Source organism: Cebus imitator, unplaced genomic scaffold, assembly GCF_001604975.1.
Source record: "Cebus imitator isolate Cc_AM_T3 unplaced genomic scaffold, Cebus_imitator-1.0 Scaffold235, whole genome shotgun sequence".
Lineage (NCBI taxonomy): Eukaryota > Metazoa > Chordata > Mammalia > Primates > Cebidae > Cebus > Cebus imitator.
Window position 1 is genome coordinate 3257521 of NW_016107550.1, and position 27072 is coordinate 3284592.

At 48.4% G+C, this 27072-nt stretch overlaps 2 protein-coding genes and 1 non-coding gene across 4 annotated transcripts in view; all 3 read right to left on the reverse strand.

The window, feature by feature from the left end:
- Positions 1 to 27072, reverse strand: part of LOC108282135 (leukocyte immunoglobulin-like receptor subfamily B member 1) — a 59402-nt gene that overhangs the window by 538 nt on the left and 31792 nt on the right. The window contains exons 1-11 of one of the 2 annotated variants that reach the window (XM_017497938.2): positions 5900 to 6550; positions 5701 to 5736; positions 5231 to 5515; positions 4782 to 5084; positions 4040 to 4336; positions 3492 to 3794; positions 3135 to 3182; positions 2113 to 2229; positions 1426 to 1501; positions 1306 to 1343; positions 1017 to 1069 (exon numbers count right to left, since the gene is read on the reverse strand). In XM_017497938.2, the coding sequence (XP_017353427.2) occupies positions 1017 to 1069; positions 1306 to 1343; positions 1426 to 1501; positions 2113 to 2229; positions 3135 to 3182; positions 3492 to 3794; positions 4040 to 4336; positions 4782 to 5084; positions 5231 to 5515; positions 5701 to 5736; positions 5900 to 6002 (1659 nt within the window). In that variant the 5' untranslated portion in view covers positions 6003 to 6550. Of the gene's footprint in view, positions 1 to 1016; positions 1070 to 1305; positions 1344 to 1425; positions 1502 to 2112; positions 2230 to 3134; positions 3183 to 3491; positions 3795 to 4039; positions 4337 to 4781; positions 5085 to 5230; positions 5516 to 5700; positions 5737 to 5899; positions 14244 to 26827; positions 26835 to 27072 lie in introns of those variants that run through there. The other variant, XR_005195354.1, reaches the window with a different exon arrangement.
- On the reverse strand, positions 11183 to 13708 carry LILRA5 (leukocyte immunoglobulin like receptor A5). Its single transcript, XM_037727616.1, is given in 6 exon segments — positions 11183 to 11371; positions 11587 to 11883; positions 12012 to 12602; positions 12750 to 13028; positions 13216 to 13381; positions 13694 to 13708. Coding segments are annotated over 4 exon segments (810 nt in total). The 3' UTR covers positions 11183 to 11371; positions 11587 to 11883; positions 12012 to 12252.
- LOC119466862 lies at positions 22175 to 22277 on the reverse strand. The gene has a single exon (XR_005195364.1). It is a non-coding gene; the product is annotated as a U6 spliceosomal RNA (small nuclear RNA).

Below are 27072 nucleotides of genomic sequence, written 5' to 3' on the forward strand. Positions count from 1 at the left end.
CTGAGTCTGGAGTGTTTGGCATATGTCACTCCGTGGGGGTCTTCATCATGTGGGCTCTGCTGGAAAGAGACAGTGGTGGGGGGTGTCCTTGAGTCCCCCTGACCCCCTAGAGTCAGTTTTCCCAGTGTTCCCAGAGTCATCTGTTTACATCCCTTTCCTGATGGAATCTCAGGGACGCCCTAAGGCTGTGGAGGGTCTGGCTGCTCCCTCCCTGCGGTTCTGGCCTCTCCTCCTCACTCTGAAGGCCGCAGAGGGTCTGGCTGCTCCCTCCCTGCGGTTCTGGCCTCTCCTCCTCACTCTGACCTTGCCCACTTGGCTGCAGCCTCATGCCTGCCTTCCCGCAAGAGCTCACTGCTGCCTCGGGGCCTTTGCACTGCTGTTTCCTCTGCCTGCAGGGGCTCGTCCATTAGAGGATGGTGTGGCCCTCTCCGTCCAGGCTTCTCAGATGACAGCTGACCAGAGAGCCCTCCCCTTACCATTGAGACTGGCCCCACTGCCCCACACTCTCTGCCTTTTCCCTGGTTTATTTTCTTTACAGCACGTCACACTCCTGGACACTGTGCGTTTATTTGCATTTTGTCTCCCACCATGAGGTGAGCTCAGGAGGGTGGGGGTGGCTTTGCTCCCTGCTGTGTCTGCAGCTCCCTGCTGTGTCTGCAGCTCCCACGGGTAGCCCCATCCACAGTGAGCTCCTGGGAACACTCCTTGGGTGAATGAATAAAGGGGGAGCCCAGGGCACCGGGGTGGTTCATTCCTCATCCTCCCGAGGCCTGGGGAGCCCTCTAACAACCAGACGGCCAGAGAACGAGGAGCAGGAAGGGGACCCGGGAGGAGGCCCATGAGGTCCCAGGACACCAGGAGAGAGTGAGGTCACAGCAGGCGGGAGGCAGCATGCTGGACACAGAGGGTCCACCCTGGATGATGCCGAGAGCCGGGGAAGGAGGACAGAGAAGTCCTGCTGGGTTAGATCCGGCACCAGGAGGCCTCTGATGCCTGGGACAGGGGCGGGGTCTCACCCAAGTGTCCAGCTCCACCTCGTCCTCAGGCTGTGTGTCCTTCATGGCAGCATCTGCTGGGGCAGAGCAAGGGGTATGTCTGCTGGGAAGGTTCCCTGGGACCTCTCGGCCCCACCAGCCCCTGCCCAGCTCCCAGACGGGGCCACTGAGATCCAGGGAGGTCCCACAGTGTGGAGGGAGACCATGTTCCACTGAGCCACAGGCCCTTCCCAGCCCCTCCCCGTTGCTAATGAAATTTTGGGACTCCTGTCTCCCCAGCACCCCCATTTGTCCCCTCTCTTCCTCTCACAGAGGTTTTCTTCCTGGACATCAGCAGGTGGGCTGGACCTGGGAGAGGACACAGGAGTGTAAGGGGGACAGGGTATGGGCAGTGGGTGGGTGGGAGTCTGGGGTCTTCGGGCAGAATTACCTCCTCTGCAGGCCCCTGTCCTTGGGCTCTGGCTCCACAGCCCCTGCAGGATGCTGGAAATCAGCCTCTCTCTGGTCTGGGTGAAGATGGACAGAGTCTCAGCCCTGGGAACATTAGAACCACCCATCCAACACATGCAACTTGAGGGAAAGCAGGAAAGCTTAAAATAATTCTGCAGGGATGTCCCGGATATTTCATGAGATAGAAAACAACTCCATGAATACGGAGGTTTGTAAATGTGTGCTGACTAGCTGGGCACAGTGGCTCACGCCTGTAATCCTAGCAGCTTGGGAGGCTGAGGCAGGCGGATCACAAGTCAGGAGTTCAAGACCAGCCTGGCCAACATGGCGAAACCCCGTCTCTACTAAAAATACAAAAATTAGCCAGGCGTAGTGGTGGGCATCTGTAGTCCCAGCTACTCCAGTTACTTGGTAAGCTGAGGCAGGAGAATCACTTGAACCCAGATGGCGGAGGTTGCAGTGAGCTGAGATTGTGTCATTGCACTCCAGCCTGGGCCACAGAGCAAGACTCTATCTCAAAAAATTAAAAAAAAGTAAATGTGTGCTGCCATTAGGCACCTCTGGAACAGGTTTTCTAAGCTGACTTCCCTGTGTGTTCTGGTTCCCTCTGGCTGGTGCCCTGAGCCCACCCTTGGCCAGCCCATGGGTGCCCCCCTTCCCTACTCGCCCGAGGTCCTGTGTTTCTCCTGTCGCCGATGTCGGAGGAGGAGGAAGAGGAGGAGGAAGAACAGCAGGACAAAGCCCATCGAGACCCCGATCAATACCTCCAGGTATCTTCCCAGACCTTGAGTGTGATGACATCAGGAATGATGACGTCACTGATGTGAGCACCTACTGTGCGCAGGCGTGTGCTGAGTCATTCCTTCCTGAGCTCCGACCCTCACAGCAGTCATGCAACATGGGATTGCTGCCCCCACAACCCATTTCACAGATACACAAACTGAGGCTCAGAGGGCAATCGCCTGCCCCAGGTCCCCAGCCAGGCGGTGGCAGAGCTGGGGAGGGAACCTGGGGGTCTGACCTGCAGCCCTTGTTCCCTGCACTGAGCCAAGCCCCGGAGCTGCAGGGCAAGAGCCTGATGTCCTGAACCACCGCCCTGCTCCCCTCCCCTGCCCCAGGTCACCATCACTGCTGCTGGTGGGACAGGATAGGCCCCTGTGGAATCAGGTCTGAAGGCTTCCCTGGGAGGCCTCCACCCCAAGGAGGTCACAGCTGGGAGTCAGAGCTGAAAGGAACTTTCCCACCCATGCAGGCCTCTCTCCTTTACACTTGGAGAAACTGAGGCCCAAACCAGGGGAGCTGCCTGTCCACGTCACCATCTCCAGAGGAACTTGAACCTAGGACAGAACTCAGCCCTGCCTCCCCTGGACCCGCCCACCTCCCGCTCATAGACCCTCGATCACTACTCTGGGGGCCTGACCCTGAGGAGGGAGGGGCTGGTCCTCAGGGCCTCCTGGGTCAGGACAGGGAGCTGAGGGCTGGGGCTGCCTTGTCCCCCACATCAGCCCAGCTGCTCCCCCATGCTGGGCCCCAACATCTGCCTTTGCCTTGACCCCCCGCCCTCACCAGCCCAGCCTCAGAGCCCCTGGGACACAAGCCCGTCCTTGAGGGGAGGGGAATGGGACCTTTTGAGAGACTCAGGACTGCCCTGGGGGAGACCGTGCTCCCCAAGAGGCCTCTGTGACTCACCAGGTGTGGTTGGCCCTGCGGGTGGTGGGCTGGAGCCTGCAGAGGGTCCTGGAAGGAGCACAGTAGGCAGGTGAGGGCTGGGGCTGTCTGTGGAGCACACACTTCACTCCAGCTCCCCTGCGTCCGCCCAGTGCATTCCCTGGAAACATGTCTCTGCCCACCTGGTACCTTCTGCATGCCAGCAAGGAGAACGGGTGGCCATGCCTACGAGAACCCCTGCTGGTCTCCTCTTGCTGAGGAGTGAGGCCCCTCTGGCTAAGCCTCCCTCCATCCCAACCTCCCTCCCTCCATCCTCCCTCCTCAGCAGGGCCTGAGCTGAGCCTTTGAGGTCAGAGAGGACAGGGTCAGTGCCCTCACCTGAGACCACGAGCTCCAGGGGCTCGCTGGGGTGAGACAGCAGGTAGGGGATGGAGCTGTATGAGCCGTAGCACCTGTAGGTCCCCGCATGGGCTGAGGTCACAGGACTCATGGGGAATTCAGCCTGGTCCTTATCAGATTGGTACTTTGATATCAGACGCAGGGGGGCATCAGCTGCTCCCTCCTTGGTCAGAAGGAAAGTGTCCATCCACCCCTGTGACTGACACAGCAGGGTCACATTCTCTCCTGAGGCCACCCTGGGGCCCGGCTGCACTGAGAGGGAGGGTCTGTCAGGGAACTGTCCTGGAGAGAAAAGGATGGGTGAGGGGCTGCCCCGCCTTGTTCTCAGCTGAGACCTCCCCAGGCCTCTCTCTGGGACCCTCAGTCTCTGTTTTCTCTGAGTCTCCCCCTCCCCACCCATCCCCTGTCTCTGACTGTCTCTCCTTCCCTGGGGACCCCCACCCCTCATCCCAGCCATCACCACCTAGGCTCCCTGGCAGGGCCTGTGCAGAGCCTGGGTCCCTGACTGAACCCACTGGGCTCCTCACCTGCAATCAGGATGTCCAGGGGGTCACTGGGGGCCGACCACTCGGAGGAGAGGTTGCGTGCACCGGAGCATCTGTACTGGCCCCCGTGGAAGACCCTCACAGGGCTCAGGGTGAAGTTGGCCTGGGAGAGCCCAGCCTGGAACTTCTGGCCAGAGCGCTGGAGGAGGTTAACTCCCTGGTCCTTGTACAGAGCAAATCTGTCGTAGTCGACATCAGATTGACACTGCAGGGTCAGGCTGCCTCCATGGGCCACGACAGGGCCCTGCGGGGTCAGAAGGGAGGGCTTCCTAGACATGCCTGGAGGCAAAGAGGAGCGGGGACTCGGACGGCTGCTCCTCCCACACCCCTTCCTTCTCCTGTCCTGGCCCTGCAGGTCTCAGTGTCTGTCACATTCTGTGTCTCGGACCCCAGGGGCTCCTCCTCACCCGGGGCTGTCCTGGAGCCATTTCAGAGAAGTGGGGTCTCCCTTAGCCTTGGTCACTGTGCCTGATCTTCCCTCCTCTCCCTGAGAGCCAGGACCTCACAGCAAACACACTGGAGCTCTTCCTGAGTCATCCCTTCCAGGTGAGGGTGACCAAGGGCTCCACCTCCCATGTCAGAGCCTCCCAATGGGGACTCCCTCACGCCTTCAGCCCGTCCATCAACACATCGCTCTGGGTCCTCTCCATCTTCAGTCACCAGCCACTCCCAACCACCTGTCTGCTGCCCCAAAAGTATGTTAGAGAAGCTGTGGCTTCCTCACCTGAAGTCAGAATCTCCAGGGGGTCACTGGGGTATGACCACACCTGGGGGGTGTCTCTGTAATAGTAATAGCATCTGAATATCCACCTGTGGCTAGGGGTCACGGGACCCACAGGGAACAGGGCCTCGAACCACCCACTGGGGAGCTGCTGTGATTTCAGGGTCCGGGGGAGCTGGTGTTCTCCTTCCTTAATCAGAACAAAGTAGTGATATCCCTTCTGAGAGCCACACTGGAGGGTCACGTTCCCTCCTGAGGTCACCACAGGGCTGGGCAGGGCTGAGAGGGTGGGTTTGCCGTAGGCTCCTAGGAGAGAAGGAAGCACCATGTGAAATGGGGCTCACACCTCCCACATCACCCCCAGGGCTGGGCTGGGAGAGGGAGATGTCCCTGAGAGCCAACCACCTTCCTGAGGGCAGAGCCTGGGGCTGGGACCCTGAGTGTCCTCTCACCTGTCACCACCAGCTCCAGGGGCTCACTGCGCTCTGACCAGCCTGCAGGGCTGAGATAGTGACAGCGATATTTCCCTGCATGGTGCTCTGACATGAATAAGATGGAGAATCTGGCCTTGTTCCTGGGTTCCAGTGGGTTCTGTGTGTCCCAGGGTACTTGGGTTCCCTCTTTTTCCAGATGATACTCCTGGGCCTTCATGTTCCCCTGACACCAGATGGTCACGGGGCTCCCCCAGATGATCACAGAGCCTGGCTCAGTCCAGAGGATGGGTTTGGGGAGGGGCCCTGGAAGGAGATCAGAGACTGGATCCCAAGACCTCCCTCAGCCCTCAGATCCCAGCTTTCAGCTCCAGGACCCCCTGTCATCCCCATCAGCCACCCAGAACTGCTGTCTCCACCCCCAGCTGCCCAGGGGTAGGCCTTGTCCCTAGAGAGGAAAAGGAACCTGGAACAGCTGGGGACAGACTTACCTGCCTGCACGCAGATTCTGGGGCTCAGACTCAGCCCTGGAAGAGAATTCCCTGTGAGAGATTTGCCTCTGAAGCCTGAGCAGATCCTCCCCTCCCTAGTGGCTCCTGAGCTTTTGAGGTCTCCTGATGGACTAGGGCTTGTGTGTGGGGTGGGGTCCCTCCAAGACTCAGATCTCCTCTCTCCATCTTGAAATCTCACCAAGGCAGAGCAGGGCTGTGAGGGCGGGGGTCATGGTGTCGCTTCCCAGTGGCCCTGGACTCTGCAGATGGATGAGCCCTCGGTGCTGGCAGGACAGAGACATCCAGGGTGTGGCCGCTTGGAGGCTGAGTGCTTCTTGTCATGGGGTTGTCTCATTCACAGCCCACAGGAAGGGGAACTGCCCTTCCCAGGGGCCTGGCTCTCATTTTGGGCTGTGGTGGGGACAGGCACCAGGCTCTCTGCAGACATTACAAAGACAAATGGGATCTCCCTGCCCCCGAACCATTCTTTGTCTGATTTCATTGAGGACCAGGACACAGCGGCAAATAGCCCTGGTGCCTTCCTGAGTCAGCCCCTTTTAGGTGAGGGTGACCATGGGCTTCTCCTCCCTCTCACAGCCTCCTCATGGGGTCTCCTTCCCTCCTTCAGCCCGTCCATCAGCACAGCAGTGCGGGGTCCTCACCATGGCCATCGTCTCTCCAGCCCTGGAGATGCTTCAGGGAAGATGTAGGTCCGTGCTGCAGGCAGGCTCAGGTCAGCAGAGACACACCTGACACCTGGCTGTGCAGTCCAGGCTGAGCTGCATGTGGCCGTGAGCACAGAGGAGAAATGCAGGCCCTACCATGGTGGCTCCCGCCTGGAATCCCAGCACTTCAGGAGGGAGAGAGAGAAAGAGAGAGAGAGAGAATCAGGCATCACTAGAGCTGCAAGGCTGCAGATATTTTTGCACCTGGAGTCTCTCTGAAAGCAATACTAAATGATGATGTAAGTCAGTGAGTAGAATAATGAACCCCAAATGGAGAAGATAAGATGCTGCTGTGAGTAAATGAAATGAGCAGTACATACAAAACACTAATCCACATAGGTCAGTCATATGTGTGTACACAAGTACATACATTTCTACTAAGAATCTAAAAGAGCAAGGAAATGGATTCTCCTCTCTGGAGGCTCCAGAAAGGAATGCAGCTATGTGAAGGCCTCGATTTTATCCTAAAAGACCTGTTTAGAATTCTGACTTTCAGAACCATGAGATAATGAATTCATGTTGCTTCAGCTACTCAATATGTAGTAATTTGTTATGGCACCAGCAGCAAACCGATACTAATACAAACAGCAAACTAATACTAACACTACTACAGCTGTTGTTTTAAAAGAACAGTTGGGCCAGGCGCGGTGGCTCACGCCTGTAATCCCAGCACTTTGGGAGGCCGAGGCGGGTGGATCACGAGGTCAAGAGATCGAGACCATCCTGGTCAACATGGTGAAACCCCGTCTCTACTAAAAATACAAAAAATCAGCTGGGCATGGTGGTGCGTGCCTGTAATCCCAGCTACTCAGGAGGCTGAGGCAGGAGAATTGCCTGAACCCAGGAGGCGGAGGTTGCGGTGAGCTGAGATCGCGCCATTGCACTCCAGCCTGGGTAACATGAGTGAAACTCCGTCTCAAAAAAAAAAAAAAAGAACAGATGTTTCACACTTTTAAATCACAGTCTGCTGAGAGGAGAAAGTTATACACTTTCACTCAACCAATCAGATGTCCTTCAAATTTACAAAGTGTCAATTGATACACAATGGAGGATTTGAAGAAATATTTATCAGACTTTGATTTAAAAAAAAAAAAAAAAAGCAGGTTTCGTAGCACATGCCAGGCATTGTGGCACACGCTGGTAATCCCAGAGGGATTACTCTAGAGGCTGAGGCAGGAAGAATCATTTGAATCTGGGGGGCAGAGGTTGCAGTGTACAAAAAAAAAAAAAAAATGCAAAGTGAGACTCTTGGCATTGGGTAACCCTTGTTCTCTTCTGGTAGTAATTTCCTACCAGGCAGATCGTCTAACCCCAGATCACCTAAAACTGCAGGCCCAGGACATGCATGTCTCCCAGGTGGGTGACCTGGAAGGGGGTGATGGAGGCTGTTTATTACGCTCTCCTTTTCTTTCCCAGCCCATGTGTTCTACCTGTGTAGAGATGTAGCATTTTCATTTGCAAATCCCATTATAGGAAAATAAATACGAACACAAATATTAAAAGGAAAAGCCATTTAGATGTCATTCATGAATATGTATATTGTCTCCAGCTATCTATATCTCTGTTTTATATCTATGTCTATGACACCATCAGAGAGCACCCAGACTGCAGCGTCTCATCCACAGCCTTGTTCTTGCATCTCCTGTGAGAGGCCATTCCGAGGCTCCCTCAGCCCCAGCAGCACCAACCACTGCATTGCACGCACCCCATCTCAGGTCATCCCCAGGACATCACGTGGCCCTGTTCACATTGCCCCACTGATTTCATGGGTGCGTGGGACCCTCGAACTGTGATTAAGTCGCAGGATGCTCCATTTAAACAGGTGGGACCCTCTGATTCCTGGCGGACAGCCGCAATGAGCCCAGCGAAACCTATCTCAGCACCAGCATCCATCGCGGCCAGGAGGATTTGCTGCCCCCTCCTGGTGGGATATGCGCCATGTTGTCAAGCGGCCACCAGATGGCTCACCCATCCCCTCAAAGGAAGGCAACCCATCCAGAAGGCTCTGCTGGTCACTGGGGAGACTCTCAGCCAGTGGAGGCTACATAGTCCTTGGTGAGAAGGAGTCGTTGGTGTTGGGTCCCTGCTGCTTCTCTTTTCTTTTTTTTTTTGAGACGGAGTCTCACTGTCTCCCAGGCTGGAGTGCAGTAGCACAGTCTTGGCTCACTACAACCTCCGTCTCCTGATTCCCCTGCCTCAGCCTCCCGAGTAGCTGGGATTACAGGTCCCTGCCCCTCACCTGTCTGATTTTTGTATTTTTAGTAGAAGTGGGGTTTCGCCATGTTGGCCAGGCTGGTCTCGAACTCCTGACCTCTGGTGATCTGCCCACCTTGGCCTCCCAAAGCGCTGGGATTACAGGTGTGAGTCACCACGGCTGGCTGCATGTCCTTTTTCTTGCTGTATGGCCATGACACTCATGGGCCCCTCCTGCGTGCACTGGGGCTGCTGAGAGAGCTGGCCGAAGCTCACTGTGTTCGTCACACCATCAGCGGATCCCCAGGTCAGTGGATTTTTAGCCAGTCCTTGACTAGTTTTCTTTCTGTCCATGTCTCTGTGCCTTACTGAGGAGGAAGTGTGTGAACTTTGTTCATCATGTGTGAAGAAGATGCTTATATATCTCTAGCAGATGTATAAGATTTGGGCTTCTTCAAGATCATGAAACAATTTACTCTGAGGTTGCTTAGAAAACAGTGCTGGCCTTAGGCTTCCCATCTTGAAACTGCAAGTCTATTTCCAACCTCATGCATGGAAAAGTGTTAGAATCTCCACAGAATCTGCAAGACCTCTATAGCACCTCCAGGGGACCTTCACAGGACCTCCATAGGGTCTCCATAAGACTTCCACTGGACCTTCACAGAATCTCAATCAGAACTTCACAGGAACTCCAAAGGGTCTCAGTAGGACCTCCACAAGACTTCCATAGGGTCTCCATAAGACTTCCACAGGACCTTCACAGAATCTCAATCAGAACTTCACAGGAACTCCATAGGGTCTCAGTAGGACCTCCACAGGACCTCCATAGGGTCTCAGTAGGACCTCCACAGGACCTCCATAGGGTCTCAGTAGGACCTCCACAGGACCTCCATAGGGTCTCAATAGGACCTCCACAGGACTTCCATAGGTTTTCCATAGGGCCTTCACAGGACCTTCATAGAATCTCAATAGACTCTCCATAGGACTGCTATAGGAACCCCATAGGACCTCCATAGGTTCTCCAAAGGGCCTTCACAGGACTTCTATAGGACCTTCATAGGATCTCCATAGGGCCTCCATAGCATCTATAGGATCTTCCTTCATAGGACCTCCATAGGTTCTTCATAGGGTCACAATAGAGTTGCCAAAGGATGTGTCACTGCAGGGACTAGCCAGCATCCCCTACACCCTGAGATGCTGGAAATGCCCACTTGGTGATCATGGTTATGGATTTCCTGCAGGAGCATGTGTGAAACCATGTTCCTGGGCAACTCTGCAGAGTCCTGATCTCCATTCAGACCCTCCAGGGGCTGGGATGGAGGGGGTGTCTGCTGTGTCACTGTGTCTCATTGCACAGAACGGGCACTTCTGCAGTACTAATGGAAAACCAGCCCAGAGATGGAGGTGGAGTTTGGAGTTGTGCTGCCACAAACCAAGAAGTGCTGAGCTGAGAAAACCAGCTGAGCTTGGACTGTAGCATCGGACAGAGGACATTGATAAGAAGGCTCTGAGGTAGAACGGTGTGGATTGTTCATCGTGTGCGAAGAGGAGGATGCTGAGGAAATGAAGGCTCTTCCGCTCTGTGACTTGGTTGACAAGAGGAACCAACAGCGTCGTGACCCCATGGAGCAATGACCCCATGTGGAAAGGAGGCTGAAGGAGGTGTGTTTAAGGCAGTTAACTGAGTCAGAGAGAGAAGCAGAACCTCCCAGTACTTAAGAAGGGTGGTTTGTTTCTCCCAAACTTCCCACCTCTGACTTCCTTGTTTCTCCAAATAGCAGCACCTTCTCTTCATTTCTGCTGGGTCACGATGGGGAGCTGAGGGCTGGGGCTGTCCTACTCCCCACATCATACCAGCTCCTCCTTCCCGAGGCTGGGCCCCAGCATCTCCCACTGCCTTGACCCCCCACCCCTCACTGGCCCAGCCTCACAGCCCCTGGGAGCCTGTGCCCCCTCTGTCTCTGCCCAGCTCTCTGGAGGAAGCCTGTGCTGAGTCCTTGAGGGGAACGGGATCCTCTGGGAGACTGCCCTGGGGGAGGCCATGCTCCCTCCCAGCCAAGAGGCCGTAGTCACGCAGCAGGTGTGGGGGTGGGACCGGTGGGTGGGGGGCTGGGGCTCCCAGAGGCTCCTGGGAGTAAGCACAGAAAGGGAGGGAGGAGCTTTGGTGCCCCAGAGTCCCCATGTCCACTGAAGCCCCTCGCTCGACTTGCCTGTCGCTTCTCTGGAAACTCTCCTCTGCTCACCTTTCACCATTTGTGTCCCAGGAGATGGGGCCAAGGGTGGGCCTGCCTGGGAGGTGGCCCACTGTCCTCCTCCCCTCTGAGGGGTGAGTCCCGCTCTGGCTGAGCCTCCTAACACCCCCCTCCCTCCATCCCAGCCCAGAGCTCTCCTGGGGACAGGTCCTGAGCTGAGCCTTTGAGCTCAGAGAGGACAGGGTCAGGGTTCTTACCTGAGACCACAAGCTGCAGTGGGGGGTAACTAAGGTCTGACAGCAGGCAGGGGTAGGAGCTGATTCTGCTGTAGCATCGGTAGGTTCTACGCTGGGCTGAAGCCACAGGACTCATGGGGAATTCAGCCTGGTTCCTATAAGATTGGTACTTTGACTTTAGACGCCGGGTGGGATGGGCTGCCCCCTCCTTGGTCAAAAAGAGTGTCCACATGGTGCCATGACTGACACGGCAGGGTCACCTTCTCTCCTGAGGCCACCCTGGGGCCCGGCTGCACTGAGAGGGAGGGTCTCTCAGGGATCTGTCCTGGAGAGAAGAGGATGGGTGAGGGGCTGCCCTGGCTTGTTCTGAGCTGAGACCTCCCCAGGCCTCTCTCTGGGACCCTCAGTCTGTCTCTGTTTTCTCTGAGTCTCCTCCTCCCTGGGGACGCCCACCCCTCATCCCAGCCATCACCACCTGGGCTCTCCTGGCAGTGCCTGTGGGGAACCTGGGTCCCTGACTGAACCCGCTGGGCTCCTCACCTGCGATCAGGATGTCCAGGGGGTCACTGGGGGCCAACCACTCGGAGGAGAGGTTGTGGGCACCGGAGCATCTGTACTGGCCCCTGTGGGAGCAGCTCACCGGGCTGAGGGTGAAGTTGGCCTGGGAGAGCCCAACCTGGAACTTCTGGCCAGAGCCCTGGAGGAGGTGAACTCCCTGGGCCTTGTACAGAGCAAATCTGTCGTAGTCAACATCAGAGCGACACTGCAGGGTCAGGCTGCCTCCATGGGCCACGATAGGGCCCTGTGGGGTCAGGAGGGCCGGCCTCCTAGACACGCCTGGAGGGAAAGAGGAGCAGGGGCTTGGACGGCTGTTCCTCCCACACCCCTTCCTTCTCCCATCCTGGCCCTGTAGGTCTCAGTGTCTCTCACACCCTGTGTCTCAGATCCCAGGGGCTCCTCCTTACCCGGGCTGTCCTGGAGAGGTTCCAGACCAAGGTCTCCCTGACTCTTGGCCACTCTTTCTGGTCTGTCCTCATCTCATCAAGGGACAGGAAATTGCAGCAAATACACCCAGTGCCTTCTTGAGTTGACCCCGTCCAGGTGTGGTGACTGAGGCTCCTCTTTCCCTATCAGAGCCTCCGCATGGGGTCCTCCTCACACCGTCAGCCCAGCCCTCAACACATCCTTCTGGGGTCCTGGCCATGATCAGTCATCAACCAGACTCCCACAGCCTATCTCGCTCCTCTCAATTGTATAAAGAAGCGTGCTGGCTTTTTCACCTGGGACCAGAATCTCCAGGAGATCACTGGGGTTCGACCACACATGAGGTTTTTTCCAGAAATGGTAATATCATCTGAACCTCCACCTGTGGCTGGGGGTCACAGGGCCCACAGGGAACAGGGCCTGGGACAGCCCTTTGGGGAGCTTCTGTTTTCCTTCCTCAACAAGAACAAACATGAGAAATCCGTTCCGTGTGTCACACTGGAGGGTCGTGTTCCCTCCTGAGGCCACCACAGGGCTGGGCAGGGCTGAGAGGGTGGGTTCTGCATACAATCCTAGGGAAGAAGGAGGCAACGTGTTTAATGGGGTCACACCTCCCACCGTATCCCCAAGACTGGGCTGTGAGAAGGGCGACACCTCTGAGAGCCGACCTCCTTCCTGAGGGCAGAGCCTGGAGCTGGGGCCCCTGAGTGTCCCCTCACCTGTCACCACCAGCTCCACGGGGTCACTGGGCTCTGACCAGCCTGCAGGGGTCTCATAGTGGCAGCGGTATTGCCCTGCAGCGTGAAATCCCATGGATGGATTGTGGAACTTGGCCTTGGCTCCGGGCTCCAGTGGGTTCTGTCTGTGCCATGGGATTCCGTCCTTATCCAGACGGTACTTCACAGTCTCCAGTGGGCCCTGACACCAGAGGGCCATGGGGCTGAACCAGGCTACCACAGAGCCTGGCTCAGCCCAGAGGGTGAGTTTGGGGATGGTGCCTGGAATGGAATCAGAGACTGATGCCAAGATGTCCTCATCCCTCAGATCCCAGCTCTACCAGCCCCAGGACCCTCCAGACATCCCCATCAGTCAGCCCAGAACTGGTGTCTCCACCCCCAGTTGTCCGGGGGTTGGGCCCTTGTCCCCAGAGAAGCAGGGACCTGGGACAGCTGGGGACAGACTCACCTGACTGCACGCTGGTCCTGGGGCCCAGGCTCAGCCCTGGAAGAGAGTTCCCTGTGAGAGATTTTTTCCCCGAAGCCCCAGCAGTTCCTCTCCTCTCTAGGAGCCTCTGATAGACCAGACTCTCTGATAGACCAGAGCCTTGCTTTAGAGTGAGTACCCTCCAAGACTAGGGTCTTCCTTCCCCTCTTCAAACCTCACCGAGGCAAATCATGACTGAGAGGGTGAGGCTCATGGCAGATGAGACCACAGTGCCTGGCAGGACACAGGAGCATGCAGAGTGTGGACTGGAGGCTGTGTTCTCCCTGTCACAAGACTGTCCCATCTGCAGCCCCACAGGATGAGGAACTGCCCTCCCCAGGACTCTCATTTCCCCAGGGATGGGGCTGGGGTGAGCTCCAGGCTCTCTGCAGACATTTCAGACAGAAATGGGGTCTCCCTAAGGCCTGGCCACTGCCTGCCTGACCTATACTCAGCTCACCAAGGTTGTGTGCATTAGGGCAAAGCAGCAAAACCCCCTCCTCTGGGAATGAACCTCTGAGTCGTTCCTGCGTCCTCAGTGCCCGTGTCCTTGGCCATCCCTCTGCACCTCAAACCATGTTCAAGGTTTTCAGAACAATTACTCAAGTTTGTCATCTTATTCAGAGGGTGGCATGGGGGGCTGAATTTAATTCCCAATTATCCTCCACTTAATCAGTGGCTTCCTTCGGTCTTTATCTTTTGGAGACTGTGGTCATGACCTCTACTTCTCAGAGTGGATGCGGGGGTTAGTGGTGTCTGAGACATGGAAGGGGCTCAGCCATGGTGAGTTTCCAGATCATATTTAGACAGGAGTAGTTGGGCGTGAGAGGATCCTGGCATTGAGCTCTGTAGTTGAAAAGGATGATTGATGCACCCACTCAAGAGCCCACATCAGCTCCAAATACCAAGAAATGCTCCTTATGTTTAAAGTTGCAGGCATGGTGGCCCACCCCTGTAATCTGAGCACCTGAGGATGGAGGATCCCTTGAGTTCAGAAGTTCAAGACCAGGCTGGGGAACAGAGTGAGACCTCATCTCTGCATATAATAAAAAAGAAATAATCAGGTGTGGTTGTGCATGACTGCAGTCCCAACTATTTGGGAGACTGAGGTGGGGGGATTGCTTGAGCCTGGGTGGTCCAGGCTGCAGTGAGGCATGACCATAGCACTGCACTCTAACCTGGGCCAGCGAGTAAGACTTGTCTCAAAACATATATATATATATATATATATATATATATATATATACATATCTGAATTATATAGATTATGAAAGTTTTGTGCAGAAAAGAAATAAAAAGCTTTTTAGTTTGAGAAGGTTGTACATCAAAGAACAGGGTTGAAAGCTGAAGGGCCGCATGTACCTAGGACCATCGTTGGGTCATCAGGAAGGAGATTTCCACTTCTGTGTGGGACAGAAGAGGGACCCCAGGTCCTCACAGTCAGGGAGGGGGTAGGGGCTTCAGATGAAGAGGAAAAGCTGTGGCTCCCCCTTGCTCATGTTTGTGGACAGGAACTGGGATATCTGCACACTGAGTGAAGTCCATGATCAGCACTGGGCCCCTCTCCTGTTGTTTAACAGATTCAGTCTGCTGTGGTCAGACAGAAGCATCTGCCCACACGAGTGTGAGGCTGGGATTAGTCCTGTCCCTCCTGGGTACAAACCTGAGCTGATGCAACTTTTGGGAGAGTGAGACAGGAACAGCTGCAACAATCCCCCATCAGGAGGTCTGATGCCAGCCAGGGACAGCCTTGGGAGAAATTCTTTTTGCAAGATCAGGTGTGTGGGAGGAAAGCCACCCAACAAGAATGAACAGCAAAGGTTATATTAAAGAAAAAAGGTATCTGTTTATTATTATTTTTAAACAACTGGGTATTTATTTAGATGACTTAGACAATATTATGAAGGGAAAATTGTATTTAAATTAATGCCATTAAAAATAAGATCATATTGGCAGGGTGTGGTGGCTGACACCTGTAATTCCAGCTCTTTGGAGGCCGAAGTGGGCAGATCACAAGGTCAGCAGTTTGAGACCATCCTGGCCAACATGGTGAAACCCCATCTGTACCAAAAATTTGCTGGGCGTGGTGGCACGCGTCTGTAATCCCAGCTACTTGGGAGGCTGAGGCAGGAGAATCGCTTGAACCCAGAAGGCAGAGGTTGCAGCGAGCTGAGATTGCATCACTGCACTCTAGCCTGGGTAACAAAGCAAGACTCCATTACAAAACAAAGAAACAAACATATTGTCTGCAAACAAGGATAATTTGACTTCTTCCTTATCAATGTGATGCCCTTTCTTTCTCGTGTCTCATTGCTCTAGCTAGAACTTTCAGAACTATGCTGGATAACAGTGCTGAATGGTTTGTCATGTTCAAGATCTTAGAGAAAGATCTAAATTTTCAGTTTTTCTTTATTCAGTATGATACTAGTTATGGGTCTATTATATTTGGCTTTTATGATGTTGAGATATGTTCTTTCTACACTCAATTTTTGAGACAGAATCTCGCTCTGTCACCCAGGCTAGAGTGCAGTGGTACGATCTTGGCTCACTGCAACCTCTGCCTCCTGGGTTCAAGCAGGCACATCAAGCTAATTTTTGTATTTTTAGTACAGATAGGATTTCACCATGTTGGCCAGGCTGGTTTCGAACTCACCACCTTTAGTGATCCACCCACCTTGGCCTCCCAATGTTCTGGGATGACAGGCATGAGTCACCATGCCAGCCACACTCAGTTGTTTTTCATGAAGGCATGTTGATTTTTATCAAATGCTTTTTTGGCATCAGTTGAAATGATCATATGGTTTTTGTCTGTCATCCTGTTGATAAGATTATCACATTGATTAATCTGTGTATGTTAAATTATCCTTGCATCCCAGGGATAAATCCCACTTGGTCATGATGAATGATCTTTTTAAATGTATTGTTGAATTCAGTTTGCTGGTATTTTGTTGAGCATATTTGCCCATACTCATCAGTCATTGGCTTGTCGTTTTATTTTCTTGGTTTGTCTTGGTCTGGTTTTGGTATCAGGGTAATACTGGCATTGTAGAATGACTTTGGAAGTATTCTCACCTTCTTTGTTCTGAATAGTTTCAGTAGGATTGTTATTGGTTCTTTAAATGTTTGGTAGAATTCAGCAGTGAAGCCATCAGGTCATGGGCTTACTGGTAGACTTTTTATTATGGCTTCAGTCTTGTTACTTGTCATTGGTCTATTCAGACTTTGTATTTCTCGATGATTGAATCTTGGCAGGTCATACATGTCTAGGAATTTGTCCATTTCTTCTAGGTTTCCTACTTCACTGGCATATAGTTGTTCATAGTAGCCACTGATGATCCTTTGAATTTCTGCAGTATCAGTGTGATGTCTCCCGTGTCATCTTTGATTCATTTATACGTAGCTTGTCTGGTTTTTTTTCTTACTCTGGCTAAAGGTTTGTGAATTTTAACTTTTCCAAAAACTAGCCTTTTATTATCTTTTGCATATTTTTCCTAACAATTTCATATACTTCTACTCCGATCTTTGTTGTCTTCTCTTTTTTGTATTTGATATTTGGCTGTGCAGGTTAAACAGTTATTTATTTATTTATTTATTTGCTTTTGGAAAATGCAAATCAGCTTAGTGAGGTCTTTTTCCTGGCACTCCTTCCTATTTAAGGGGTAAAGGTACTTCCATGGTCTGGATGGATAGTTGCAATTGGGTTACTGAGATTGCCCTGAGAGCATGGAATGAGAGCTTTTTGGGATGGAAGCTGCAATCTCTGTAATCCCATGTTTGGCACAGCATCAGCCTGAGGAGATGCTTGGTGGTAAACATTTTTTTGTCTACGATTTTTTCCTACGAATTTTGGGTTCGTTCGTTGCGCTTTTCAAGCTCTTTAGGGTGCATTATTAGGTTATTTGAAGTTTTTCCTTTTTGAGGTAGGAGCTTATAGCTATGAACTTTTGCCCTCTTAGAAGTGTGTTTGCCGTATCCCGTAGGTTTTGGTATGTCGTATTTCCAATGTCAATTGTTACAAGAAACTTTTCAACTTTTTTCTTAATTTTTTTTGTTGGCCCACTTGTTATTCTGGAATACACTGTTAAATTTGCATGTATTTGTACAGTTTCCAACCGACCTCTTGTTACTAATTTCAGGCTGTGGTCAGTGAAGATGCTGGATATTATTTCAATTATATTGAATGTGTTTTGTGACCTACCATATGGTCTATCCTTGAGAATAATCCATGTGCTATAGAAAAGAATGTGTATTCTGCAGCTGTTGGAGAAAATGTTTTCTAAATATCGATTAGGTCCATTTGGTCTGTGGTGAAGACTAAGACTAATGTTACATTGTTGATTTTCTCTCTGGAACATCTGTCCAATGCTAAAAGTTGGGTGTTGATCTCTCTTGCTATTACTGTATTGGCACCTGTCTTTTTCTTTAGTTCTAATAATATTTATACATCTGGATGCTCCAGGTTTGGGTACATATATATTTACAATTGTAATATCCTCTTGCTGAATTGAAACCTTTGTTTTTTGTTTGTTTGTTTGTTTTGTTTTGTTTTAAAGATGGGGTTCCACCATGATGGCCAGGCTGGTCTTGAACTCCTGACCTCAGGTGATCCACCCACCTTGGCCTCCCAAAGTGCTAGGATTATAGGCGCGAGCCACTGCGCCCAGCAGGAAACTTTGTTATTCTATAGTGACCTTTTGGTCTCTTGTTTTTTTAATCTTGACATCTACTTTGCCATGTAAAGTATGGTGACTTCTGCTCTATTTTAGTTTTTATTGGCACGAAATACCCTTTTTTCCATCTATTTTCAGTCTATTTGTGTTTTTATAGGTGATGTTTGTTTCTTGTATGCAACAGGTCATTGAGCCTTGTTATTATTATTTTTAATCCATTCAGCCATTCAGCCCATTCACTTTGTGTCTTTTGACTGCAGAGTTTAGTTCATTTATAGTCAATGTTATTATTGGTAAGGACTTACTCCTGCCATTGCGTGTTTTGTTTCCTTGTTGTTTTGCATTCTTTTCTTCTTTCTTTCCTTTTTTTTTTTGTAATAATGAAGGTGATTTCCTCTTGTGATATATTAGTTTCCTGCTTTTTATTTTTTGTGATTCTCTGTGTTTTTTGGATTGGGTGTACCATGAGACCTGCAAATATAATCTTATAATGCATTAAGCTGATAACAGCTTAACACTGCTTCCATAAAGAAACAATCAAAAAACCTAACAGACTCTGTGCCTTAACTTTGTTTCCTTGCTTATTATTTGTTGTTTCTATTTATATTTTCTTGTACTCTCTATGTCTTGAAAAGTTGTTGCAGTTATTATTTTTGATTGGTTCATCATTTAGTCTTTCTGCTTAAGAGTAATTTGCACTATGGCTACAGTGTTATAGTATTCTGTGTTTTTCTGTGTATTTATTTTGTAGCTTCAGATGATTTGTTATTGCTCACTAAGGTCTGTCTCTTTCTGATTGAAGTACTTTTAGCATTTTTTGTATGAGAGGTCTGGTTTTTATGAAGTTGTTTCGATTTTGTCTGTCTAGGAATGTCTTTACTTCTCGTCCCTGTATGAAGGATATTTTTGCCAGATATTCTATTCTACAGGAAAAGTTTTTGGTCTTCAGCATTTTAAATATGTCATGCTACTCTCTCCTGTCCTGTAAGGTTTCCACTGAGAAGTTTGTTGCCAGATGTACTGGAGTTTCATTTCTGTTACTTGCTTCTTTTCTGTTACTTGCTTCTTTTCTCTTGCCGTTTTTAAGATGCTTTCCATATTCCTTGACTTTTGGGTGTTTGATTATTAAATGTCTTGAAATAGTCTTCTTTGGGTTGAATCTGCTTGAGGTTCTATAAGTGTCTTGTACTTGTATATTGACATCTTTCTATAGGTTTGAGAAGTTCTCTGTTATTATGCCTTTGAATAAACTTCCCTCTCCTATCTCTTTCTCTTCCTCCTCTTTAAGGCCAGTAATTCTTAGATTTTCCTTTTTAAAGCTATTTTCTAGATCCTGTAGGCATGATTCATTGCTTTTTTTTTTTAGTATTTTTCCCTGTCGCCTGACTTTGTATTTTCAAGTGGCCTATTTTCAAGCTCACAAATTCTTCTGCTTGATCAATTCTGTTAAAAGTTGCTGATGCATTCTTCAGGTATGCCAGTTGCTCTTCGCTGCTCCAGAATTTCTGCTTGATTTTTTTTTTAATCATTTCAATGTCCTTGTTAAATGTATCTGGCAGAATTCTGAATTCTTTCTCTGTGTTATCTTCAATTTATTTCTTTTTATTTTTGAGATGGAGTTTTGCTCTTGTTGCCCAGGGCACCTCTGCTTCTTCAGAGCTATAGCAGTGCTCTTGTCTGTCTCCGGAGTTAGAGTCATAGCCAAACCAGGCCCACTGGTTCTAAGCTGCTAAGGAGTGCCTAAAAGCTTTGTGGAAAATCTGTATGTAACCATGCCTTGGAAAGTGAATGTGAACCCCAAAACCTAGGTGGCACAATAGGTTCATGAGACACTGAGCCCCAGAGTCCTGCACCACAGCTGCTCTGATCACTGACACCCTGGAATCCTTTACCCCTGCAGCTGTTTGTGGGACACGTCAGACCCAACACCAAGAGGGATGTTCTCAACTGAGACTTTCCTTTGTGGGAAAATAAAAATAGTAGGACTCCAAATGCTTTTGGCATCACGGACACCAACAATCTGTAATACTTCTACCACAAATTTCTTCAGCCTAGTCCACCTAGACATCCAGTGATTGCTAATATCGGCAACGGCTTAAGAAGCTGCACTTCATCTACTTGGAGCCAGAACCACCCTACTCTTCCTAACCAGCACACTATGACTCATCTCTGCGTCAAAGTGTTATCCTATGGAAGCCTCTTAGTGTTTAGAAAAGGTGATTATTCCGCAAGATTTGCAGACATGAAGGCAGCGACACAAGAAGTATCAAAAAGCAAGCAACCATGACACCACCCATGCATCACAATGATTCTTGAGTAACTGACCCCTCCAAAAAAGGACATTCACCATTTTTCTTAAAAAATATTCAAAATGATCTTGAGGAGCATAATGACAGACAATTCAGCAAAATCAGGAAAATAATTCATAATCCGAATGAGAAATTCAACAAAGGTATAGACATAATAAAAGAGAACCCAACAGAAATTCTAGAGCTGAAGAATTCAATGAATACTCCTGCAACTTTGTTACTTGTTTTCTGGCTGTCCTGTGTGTGTGTTTTTCCTTCTTTCTTTTCTTCTTGTCTTCCTTTAATGAAAGTGGTTTTCTCTGGTGATATGATTTAGTCCCTTGCTGTGCATATTTTGTGTCTCTATTGTAATTTTTTTTTTTTTTTGGTTTGTGGTTACCATGAGGTTTGCAAATACTACTTTATAACCTATTATTTTGACCTTATAATGACTTAACACTGTTTGCATAAACAACAAGCAAAAAGAAAGCAAAAACTCTATGCCTTCAGTTCATTTTCTTGCTTTTTAAGATGTTGTTTCCAGTTATATCTTATTGTACTGACTGTATCTTGAAAAGTTGTTGTAGCTATATTTTTTTATTAGTTTGTCATTTAGTCTTTCTACTTAGGATTAGAGTAGTTCAGTCACCACAATTACAGTGTTATATCCTGAACCCCAAAGAAAAAGGAAATTTATATTTTTCCTCAAAAGAAACTCAAAATTATCTTGAGGAGCATGACAGGAAATTTAGCAAAATCAGGAAGACAATTCATAATCTGAATGACAAATTCAACAAAGATATAGATTAATAAAAATCTCAGAAATTTTGGAGCTGAAGAATTCAATGGAAAAAATAAAAAAATGTGGCCGGGCGCGGTGGCTCAAGCCTGTAATCCCAGCACTTTGGGAGGCCGAGGCGGGTGGATCACGAGGTCAAGAGATCGAGACCATCCTGGTCAACAAGGTGAAACCCCGTCTCTACTAAAAATACAAAACATTAGCTGGGCATGGTGGCGCGTGCCTGTAATCCCAGCTACTCAGGAGGCTGAGGCAGGAGAATTGCCTGAACCCAGGAGGCGGAGGTTGCGGTGAGCCGAGATCATGCCATTGCACTCCAGCCCGGGTAACAAGAGCGAAACTCATTTCCAAAAAAATAAAATAAAATAAAAATAAAAATAAATTAAAAAATGTAATATACAATGTCAACAACAAACAAGATCAAGAAGAATGAATCTTTAAACCTGAAGATAGATCTTTTGAAATTACCCAGCCAGAGGAAAGTTAAAAAAAAAAAAGAAAAATGTAAACATTGTAAACTTTCTTTAATGTTTAAATGGTTAATTATTGACTGAATGGTGAACACTATGAGTCTTAGGTTTTTGAGTACTTGATTTTGATGTCTTCTTCTAAAGAATGTCCTCTATTTTTTTCATTTATCTTATCATTTATAGCATCTAGAATCTCTAGGAGAGGAAACTTTTGACAGTGGAGATTTAGGATGACATGAACTAAAAAGACACGACACGGCCAGGTGCAGTGGCTCATGCCTGTAATAGCTGCATTTTGGGAGGCCGAGGTGGGCAGATCACCTGAAGTCAGGAGTTCGAGACCATCCTGACCACTATGGTGAAACCCCATCTCTACTAAAAATACAAAAATTAGCTGGGCATGGTGGCAGGTGTCTGTAATCCTAGCTACTTGGGAGGCTGAGGCAGGAGAATTTCTTGAACCTGGGAGGAGGCTGCAGTGAGCTGAGATCGTGCCAATGTACTCCAGCCTGGGCAACAAGAGCAAAACTCCGTCTTGAAAACCAAAAAAAAAAAAAAAGAAGAGATGACTCAGACAACATTGATGGGGCATCACCAGGGTCTGCCCTGTCTGTTGTGGGCTGCACTTTTTCCTGCTCATAGTTCCATGAACCTCATGTTCATGTCTTTTTCACACTATAACCTCTTCCAGGTCTTTGCTGGACATATTAAAAAATATACACAAAATGCTTCAGGGAATTTAGTAACATACTTGTGCAGCTGCCATGCTAATCTTCTCTGTATCATTCCGATTTTGGCATATGTGCTGCCAAAGCAACAACATGCTGGACACATTTACCTAAAAATGAGCAAACAAAGCATATGGGTGTGAAAGAGGAAAAGTACAGTGTTCTCTGTTGTAATTAATCCTGAGGTTATCCTTGATATTTGCCAGCTTTGTTGTCTATCACCCTTTCTAGATTCTGCTTACATTCTGCCATAGTTTGCATGAAAAACTCTGCTTGTCTCATCTATCAGCCCAGTGAAATAAACATAAAATTTCAACTGTGAGGAATCTGAGCACCTGATTATTGTGCCTGTCTCAGGCTTTCTTGTTGCAGTTGCCCACTGTGTTGGTTTCTTGGAGGTTGTCTTAACAAATTATTGCAAAGTATTGGCTAAAAGCCAGATAAACTTACTCTCTCAGAGTTCTGTAGGCCAGAAATAAAAAATCAAAATGTTGATATAATTTCTTTCTTCCAGAGGGAAGAAAAAACTTATGTGTCTTTTTCTTAGATTTTGGTCCTTGCTGGTAATTCTTAGCATTGCTTGGTTTACAGACTTCTCATTCTCATCTCTGCCTCCATCTTTTCATGGCATTCTGTTCTTCCCTGTGTGTCTTTTTCATATCTTCTAAGGATGTGAGCAATATTGGATTTAGATCATGCCCTAAGCCAGCATCACCACATCTCAACAAATTATACCTACAAGATCCTATTTCCAAATAAGTTCATATTCACAGCTACAAGAGGTTAGGATCTCAGCATACCTTTTTGGGGATACAATACAAACCCCAAGCCCAGGCATGGTTACCTCCAGTCATGGAGACTTCATCAGTTCCACAGCAAGTTATCTAAGCTGCCCAATTACCCTCTCTTCACCAAATCCTCCTCATCATTATTTAAGAACATTACCCAGGACAGTATAATCTCTTTCTCCCTACCTTCTGATATACTGTGATAAAGAAACCAAAGGAAACACCACAAAATCATCATTTTCGGTAAAGAGTGACTTTTGTGTTGTTCCTTCATAGTGGTTTCTTACCGGGCAGATCTTCTAACCCAGGGTCACCGAAAAGTTCAGTCACAGGACGTGCACATCTCCCAAGTGTGTCATCTGTAATGTTAGTGATAGATGCTGTTCGTTAATCTCTCACTTTATTCTTGAGTCCATGCATTTTATCTATCAAAACCCATAGCATCATCTATCATCTTTATATCATCTACAACTTTTTATATCCCTATTTATATCTACTACACCATAACAGAACACCCAAATTGCAGAGTCTCATTCACAAACTGTTCAATACATCCAATTTTAAGAGGCCATTTCAATGTTCTCTGAGTCCCAGCAATACCAAACCACTGCATGGTACATAACTCTATCTCAGGTCATCCCCAGAATATTATGTGACCACGTTCTCATTCCCTTCACTGACTTCATGGGCATCTGGATTTTCATTCTGAGAATAAGTCATGGGATATTTCGTTTAAACAAGTCAGACATTCTGAGTCTTCACAGACTCCTACAACGAGTTCAGTCAGACCCAATTTCAGTGCAAGCATTCTTCTGACTAATGAAGATTTGCTGCCCCCTCCTGAGTGGAATGTGTTTCATGTCATCAAGTTGCCACCAGGTGGACTGCTGGTCTCCTCAAAGGGTGGCATCACATCCAGATCTCTCTGCTAGTCACAGGTGAGACTTTCAGCTACAGTGGTGGCTACACAGTCCCTCATGAGAGGGAGTCACTGGTGTTGCATCCAGGCATGTCCTCCTTTCTTGCCCTATGGCGATTCCACTCATGGGTCCCTCCTGCTTGCATTGGGACTGCTGACCCCACAGCTGGATGGACTCCACTGCATCAATCCTGTACTCCACTTGGTGCCTTAGGGCCTCCCCCAGTTGTAGACTGCTCTTGCTTGCTTCTCAGGGATAGGCTCATGGTGGGGAGTAGAAATTTCTCCTGTCCTCACCTAGCCTCAGTTTTGGGGAATTTCCATGTGTGTGGGCCTGAAGGGTGGGGCTCTTTCAGTGTCTCTGTCCTCCTTCTCCTTGGCAGCTGGATTGTACCTGGTAGTTTTGGTTGATTTGGGATGGAATTTCCCATCTCTCTCCTTTGTATATCTATGTTTGTGGTTTCAGAAATTTTCTGCAGCACTCCTAGGGATAGAGGGACTCTTAAATCTACCTTCTTACATCCACAATGGGTTGTTTCCCATGGTGTGTGATTGGCAAGTTTTGCTGAACTTCTCCCAGTGACAAGTCTTTTTCTACACATGGGAGAAGTATCTGGGCAGGGGGTGAGATTTCAGACCATGCACAGTGGAAGGTAATCATGTCTGACCGCAAAGATTGGGTCTCCGCCTTACTCACAATCTATCTTATGAATGCCCAGTTGAGACCCCTGGAAAAAAGCCTGTGGGCGAGTGTTTAGTGCCCTTCTGTTTTAGGTTCCCAGAGATACTTGTTTCTTGGTGGCCAGCAAACATTAACTCTCCAGGAATTCATTACAATTTCATCTGATTCTTCCTTCCCAGCTTGTAATGCAGCCTCCTGCCCTCGTGCGTTCTGCCTCTGGGGAGCTTGTCATGGCATCCTACTCCTCCTTGGCATTTAGGTTACTCAATTGCTCCCAGAGCTCAGATTTCTGATAGTCTCAGATGAAATCTACATTATAGAGCTGTTCTGAGTTTTAGTCATGGTTAGGGTTGCAGTGAAACTCTTTCCAGCTTCCCAAACCCTGGGCAGAAACCTGCATATAAATTATTTGTTTATTTACGTGGTTATGTGATATAATTAACACCATATGAAATGCACCATTTTTTAGTGTACAGATAAATGGTTTTTAGTGTATTCACTATGCTGTGCAATCACCATCCCTACCCCATTCCACAGCATTTCCATCACCTCAGAAAGAACCCCCTATTTAGTCAGTCCTACTTCTCCTCTTCCCTCAGCCTTAAGAAATCACTATCACCTACATCTGATGCGGAGGAAGGCAGCAAATCACAATGACACATGTGTACCTATGCAACAATCTTGCATGTTCTTCACATGTACCCCAAAACCTAAAATGCAATAAAATAAATAAATGGGAGAAAAAAAAAAGAAATCACTAATTTACTTTCTGGTTTTTTTTTTTTTTTTTTTTTTGAGACGGAGTTTTGCTCTTGTTACCCAGGCTGGAGTGCAATAGTGCAATCCTGGCTCACTGCAACCTCCACCTCCTGGGTTCAAGCAATTCTTCTGCCTCAGCCTCCCGAGAAGCTGCGACTACAGATGTGTACTACCATGCCCAGCTAATTTTTGTATTTTTAGTAGAGACGGGGTTTCACCATGTTGACCAGGATGGTCTTGATCTCTTGACCTCGTGATCCACCCACCTCGGCCTCCCAAAGTGCTGGGATTATAGGCGTGAGCCACTGCGCCCAGCCTCTACTTTCTGTTTCTATTGCTTTGTCTATTCAGGACATTTTGTAAAAATTAAATTATACCAAATATATGCCCTTTTGCAGCTGTTGATGGAAAAGAAATGTTTAACATGAGGGAATTGAAGTTTTCCAAAGATAAAATTCTTATGGGGCCTGAGAAAAGCAGCATAAACATTCGTAACAAAAACAAATCCATCACAGTATATCATGAATCTGCCATTGTTGCATATTACACAAAGGATGAAATGCCTATCAACAAAGCTACAATCATGCCACAAGGGCCAACACTTGGACATGTCTTCCTGTTACCCAGTGTTACAGATGAAATGGAACTGGAGTCCAGCTGCTTGCACTAATGGATGCTAGCGTGGGGGCGAGAGTGGCAGAAGAGCTTATATTTGGAACCTACCATATTATAACTGGTACTTCCAGTGATTTTGATAATGCCGCTAAAATAGCAAGGTGGATAGTTATCAAATTTGGAGTTAGTGAAAGCTTGGAGTTATGACCTACAGTGATACAGAGAAACTAAGTCCAGAAACTCAATCTGCCATCGAACAAGAAATAAGAACCCTTTTATATGAACAAGTAACATTTTTACCTTGAAAAGTCATGCAAAGGAGCATAAAAATCTACTAGAAGTTTTATAGACCTATGTGACTTTGGATGCCAGATATTCAAATTGTTTGTGAGGAGCAAATGTTGGAAGTGAGATAAGAACTCTCTTGATATGGATGCTTTGCTGGTTTTATTGCAAGAATATAAGTAGCATTGCAGTAGTCTTTTGTAATGCTTTCTCCTCATTCTTGACGTAGTATAATTTAAGGGTGCGAAACAGTTTGTCAACCTTTTGTCACATTTACCCGATTTTGGTTATTCTCATTATCACATCTATTGCAAATTACCATCACATGGCAAATATATATTTTTTAAAATAAAGAATTACCAAAACAGAGATATAGACCAATGGAACAGAACACAGGCCTCGGAGGCAACGCCACACATCTATAACCATCTGATCTTTGACAAACCTCACAAAAACAAGCAATGGGGAAAGGATTCCCTGTTTAATAAATGGTGTTGGGAAAACTGGCTAGCCATGTGCAGAAAGCAGAAAGTGGACCCCTTCCTGACATCTTACACTAAAATTAGCTCCAGGTGGATTAAAGACTTAAACATAAGACCTAACACCATAAAAACCCTAGAAGAAAATCTAGGCAAAACCATTCAGGACACAAGCATAGGCAAGGACTTCATGATAAAACACCAAAAGCATTAGCAACAAAAGCCAAAATAGACAAGTGAGACCTAATTAAACTCCAGAGCTTCTGCACAGCAAAAGAAATAATCATTAGAGTGAATCGGCAACCAACAGAATGGGAAAAAATTTTTGCAATTGGCCGGGCGCGGTGGCTCAAGCCT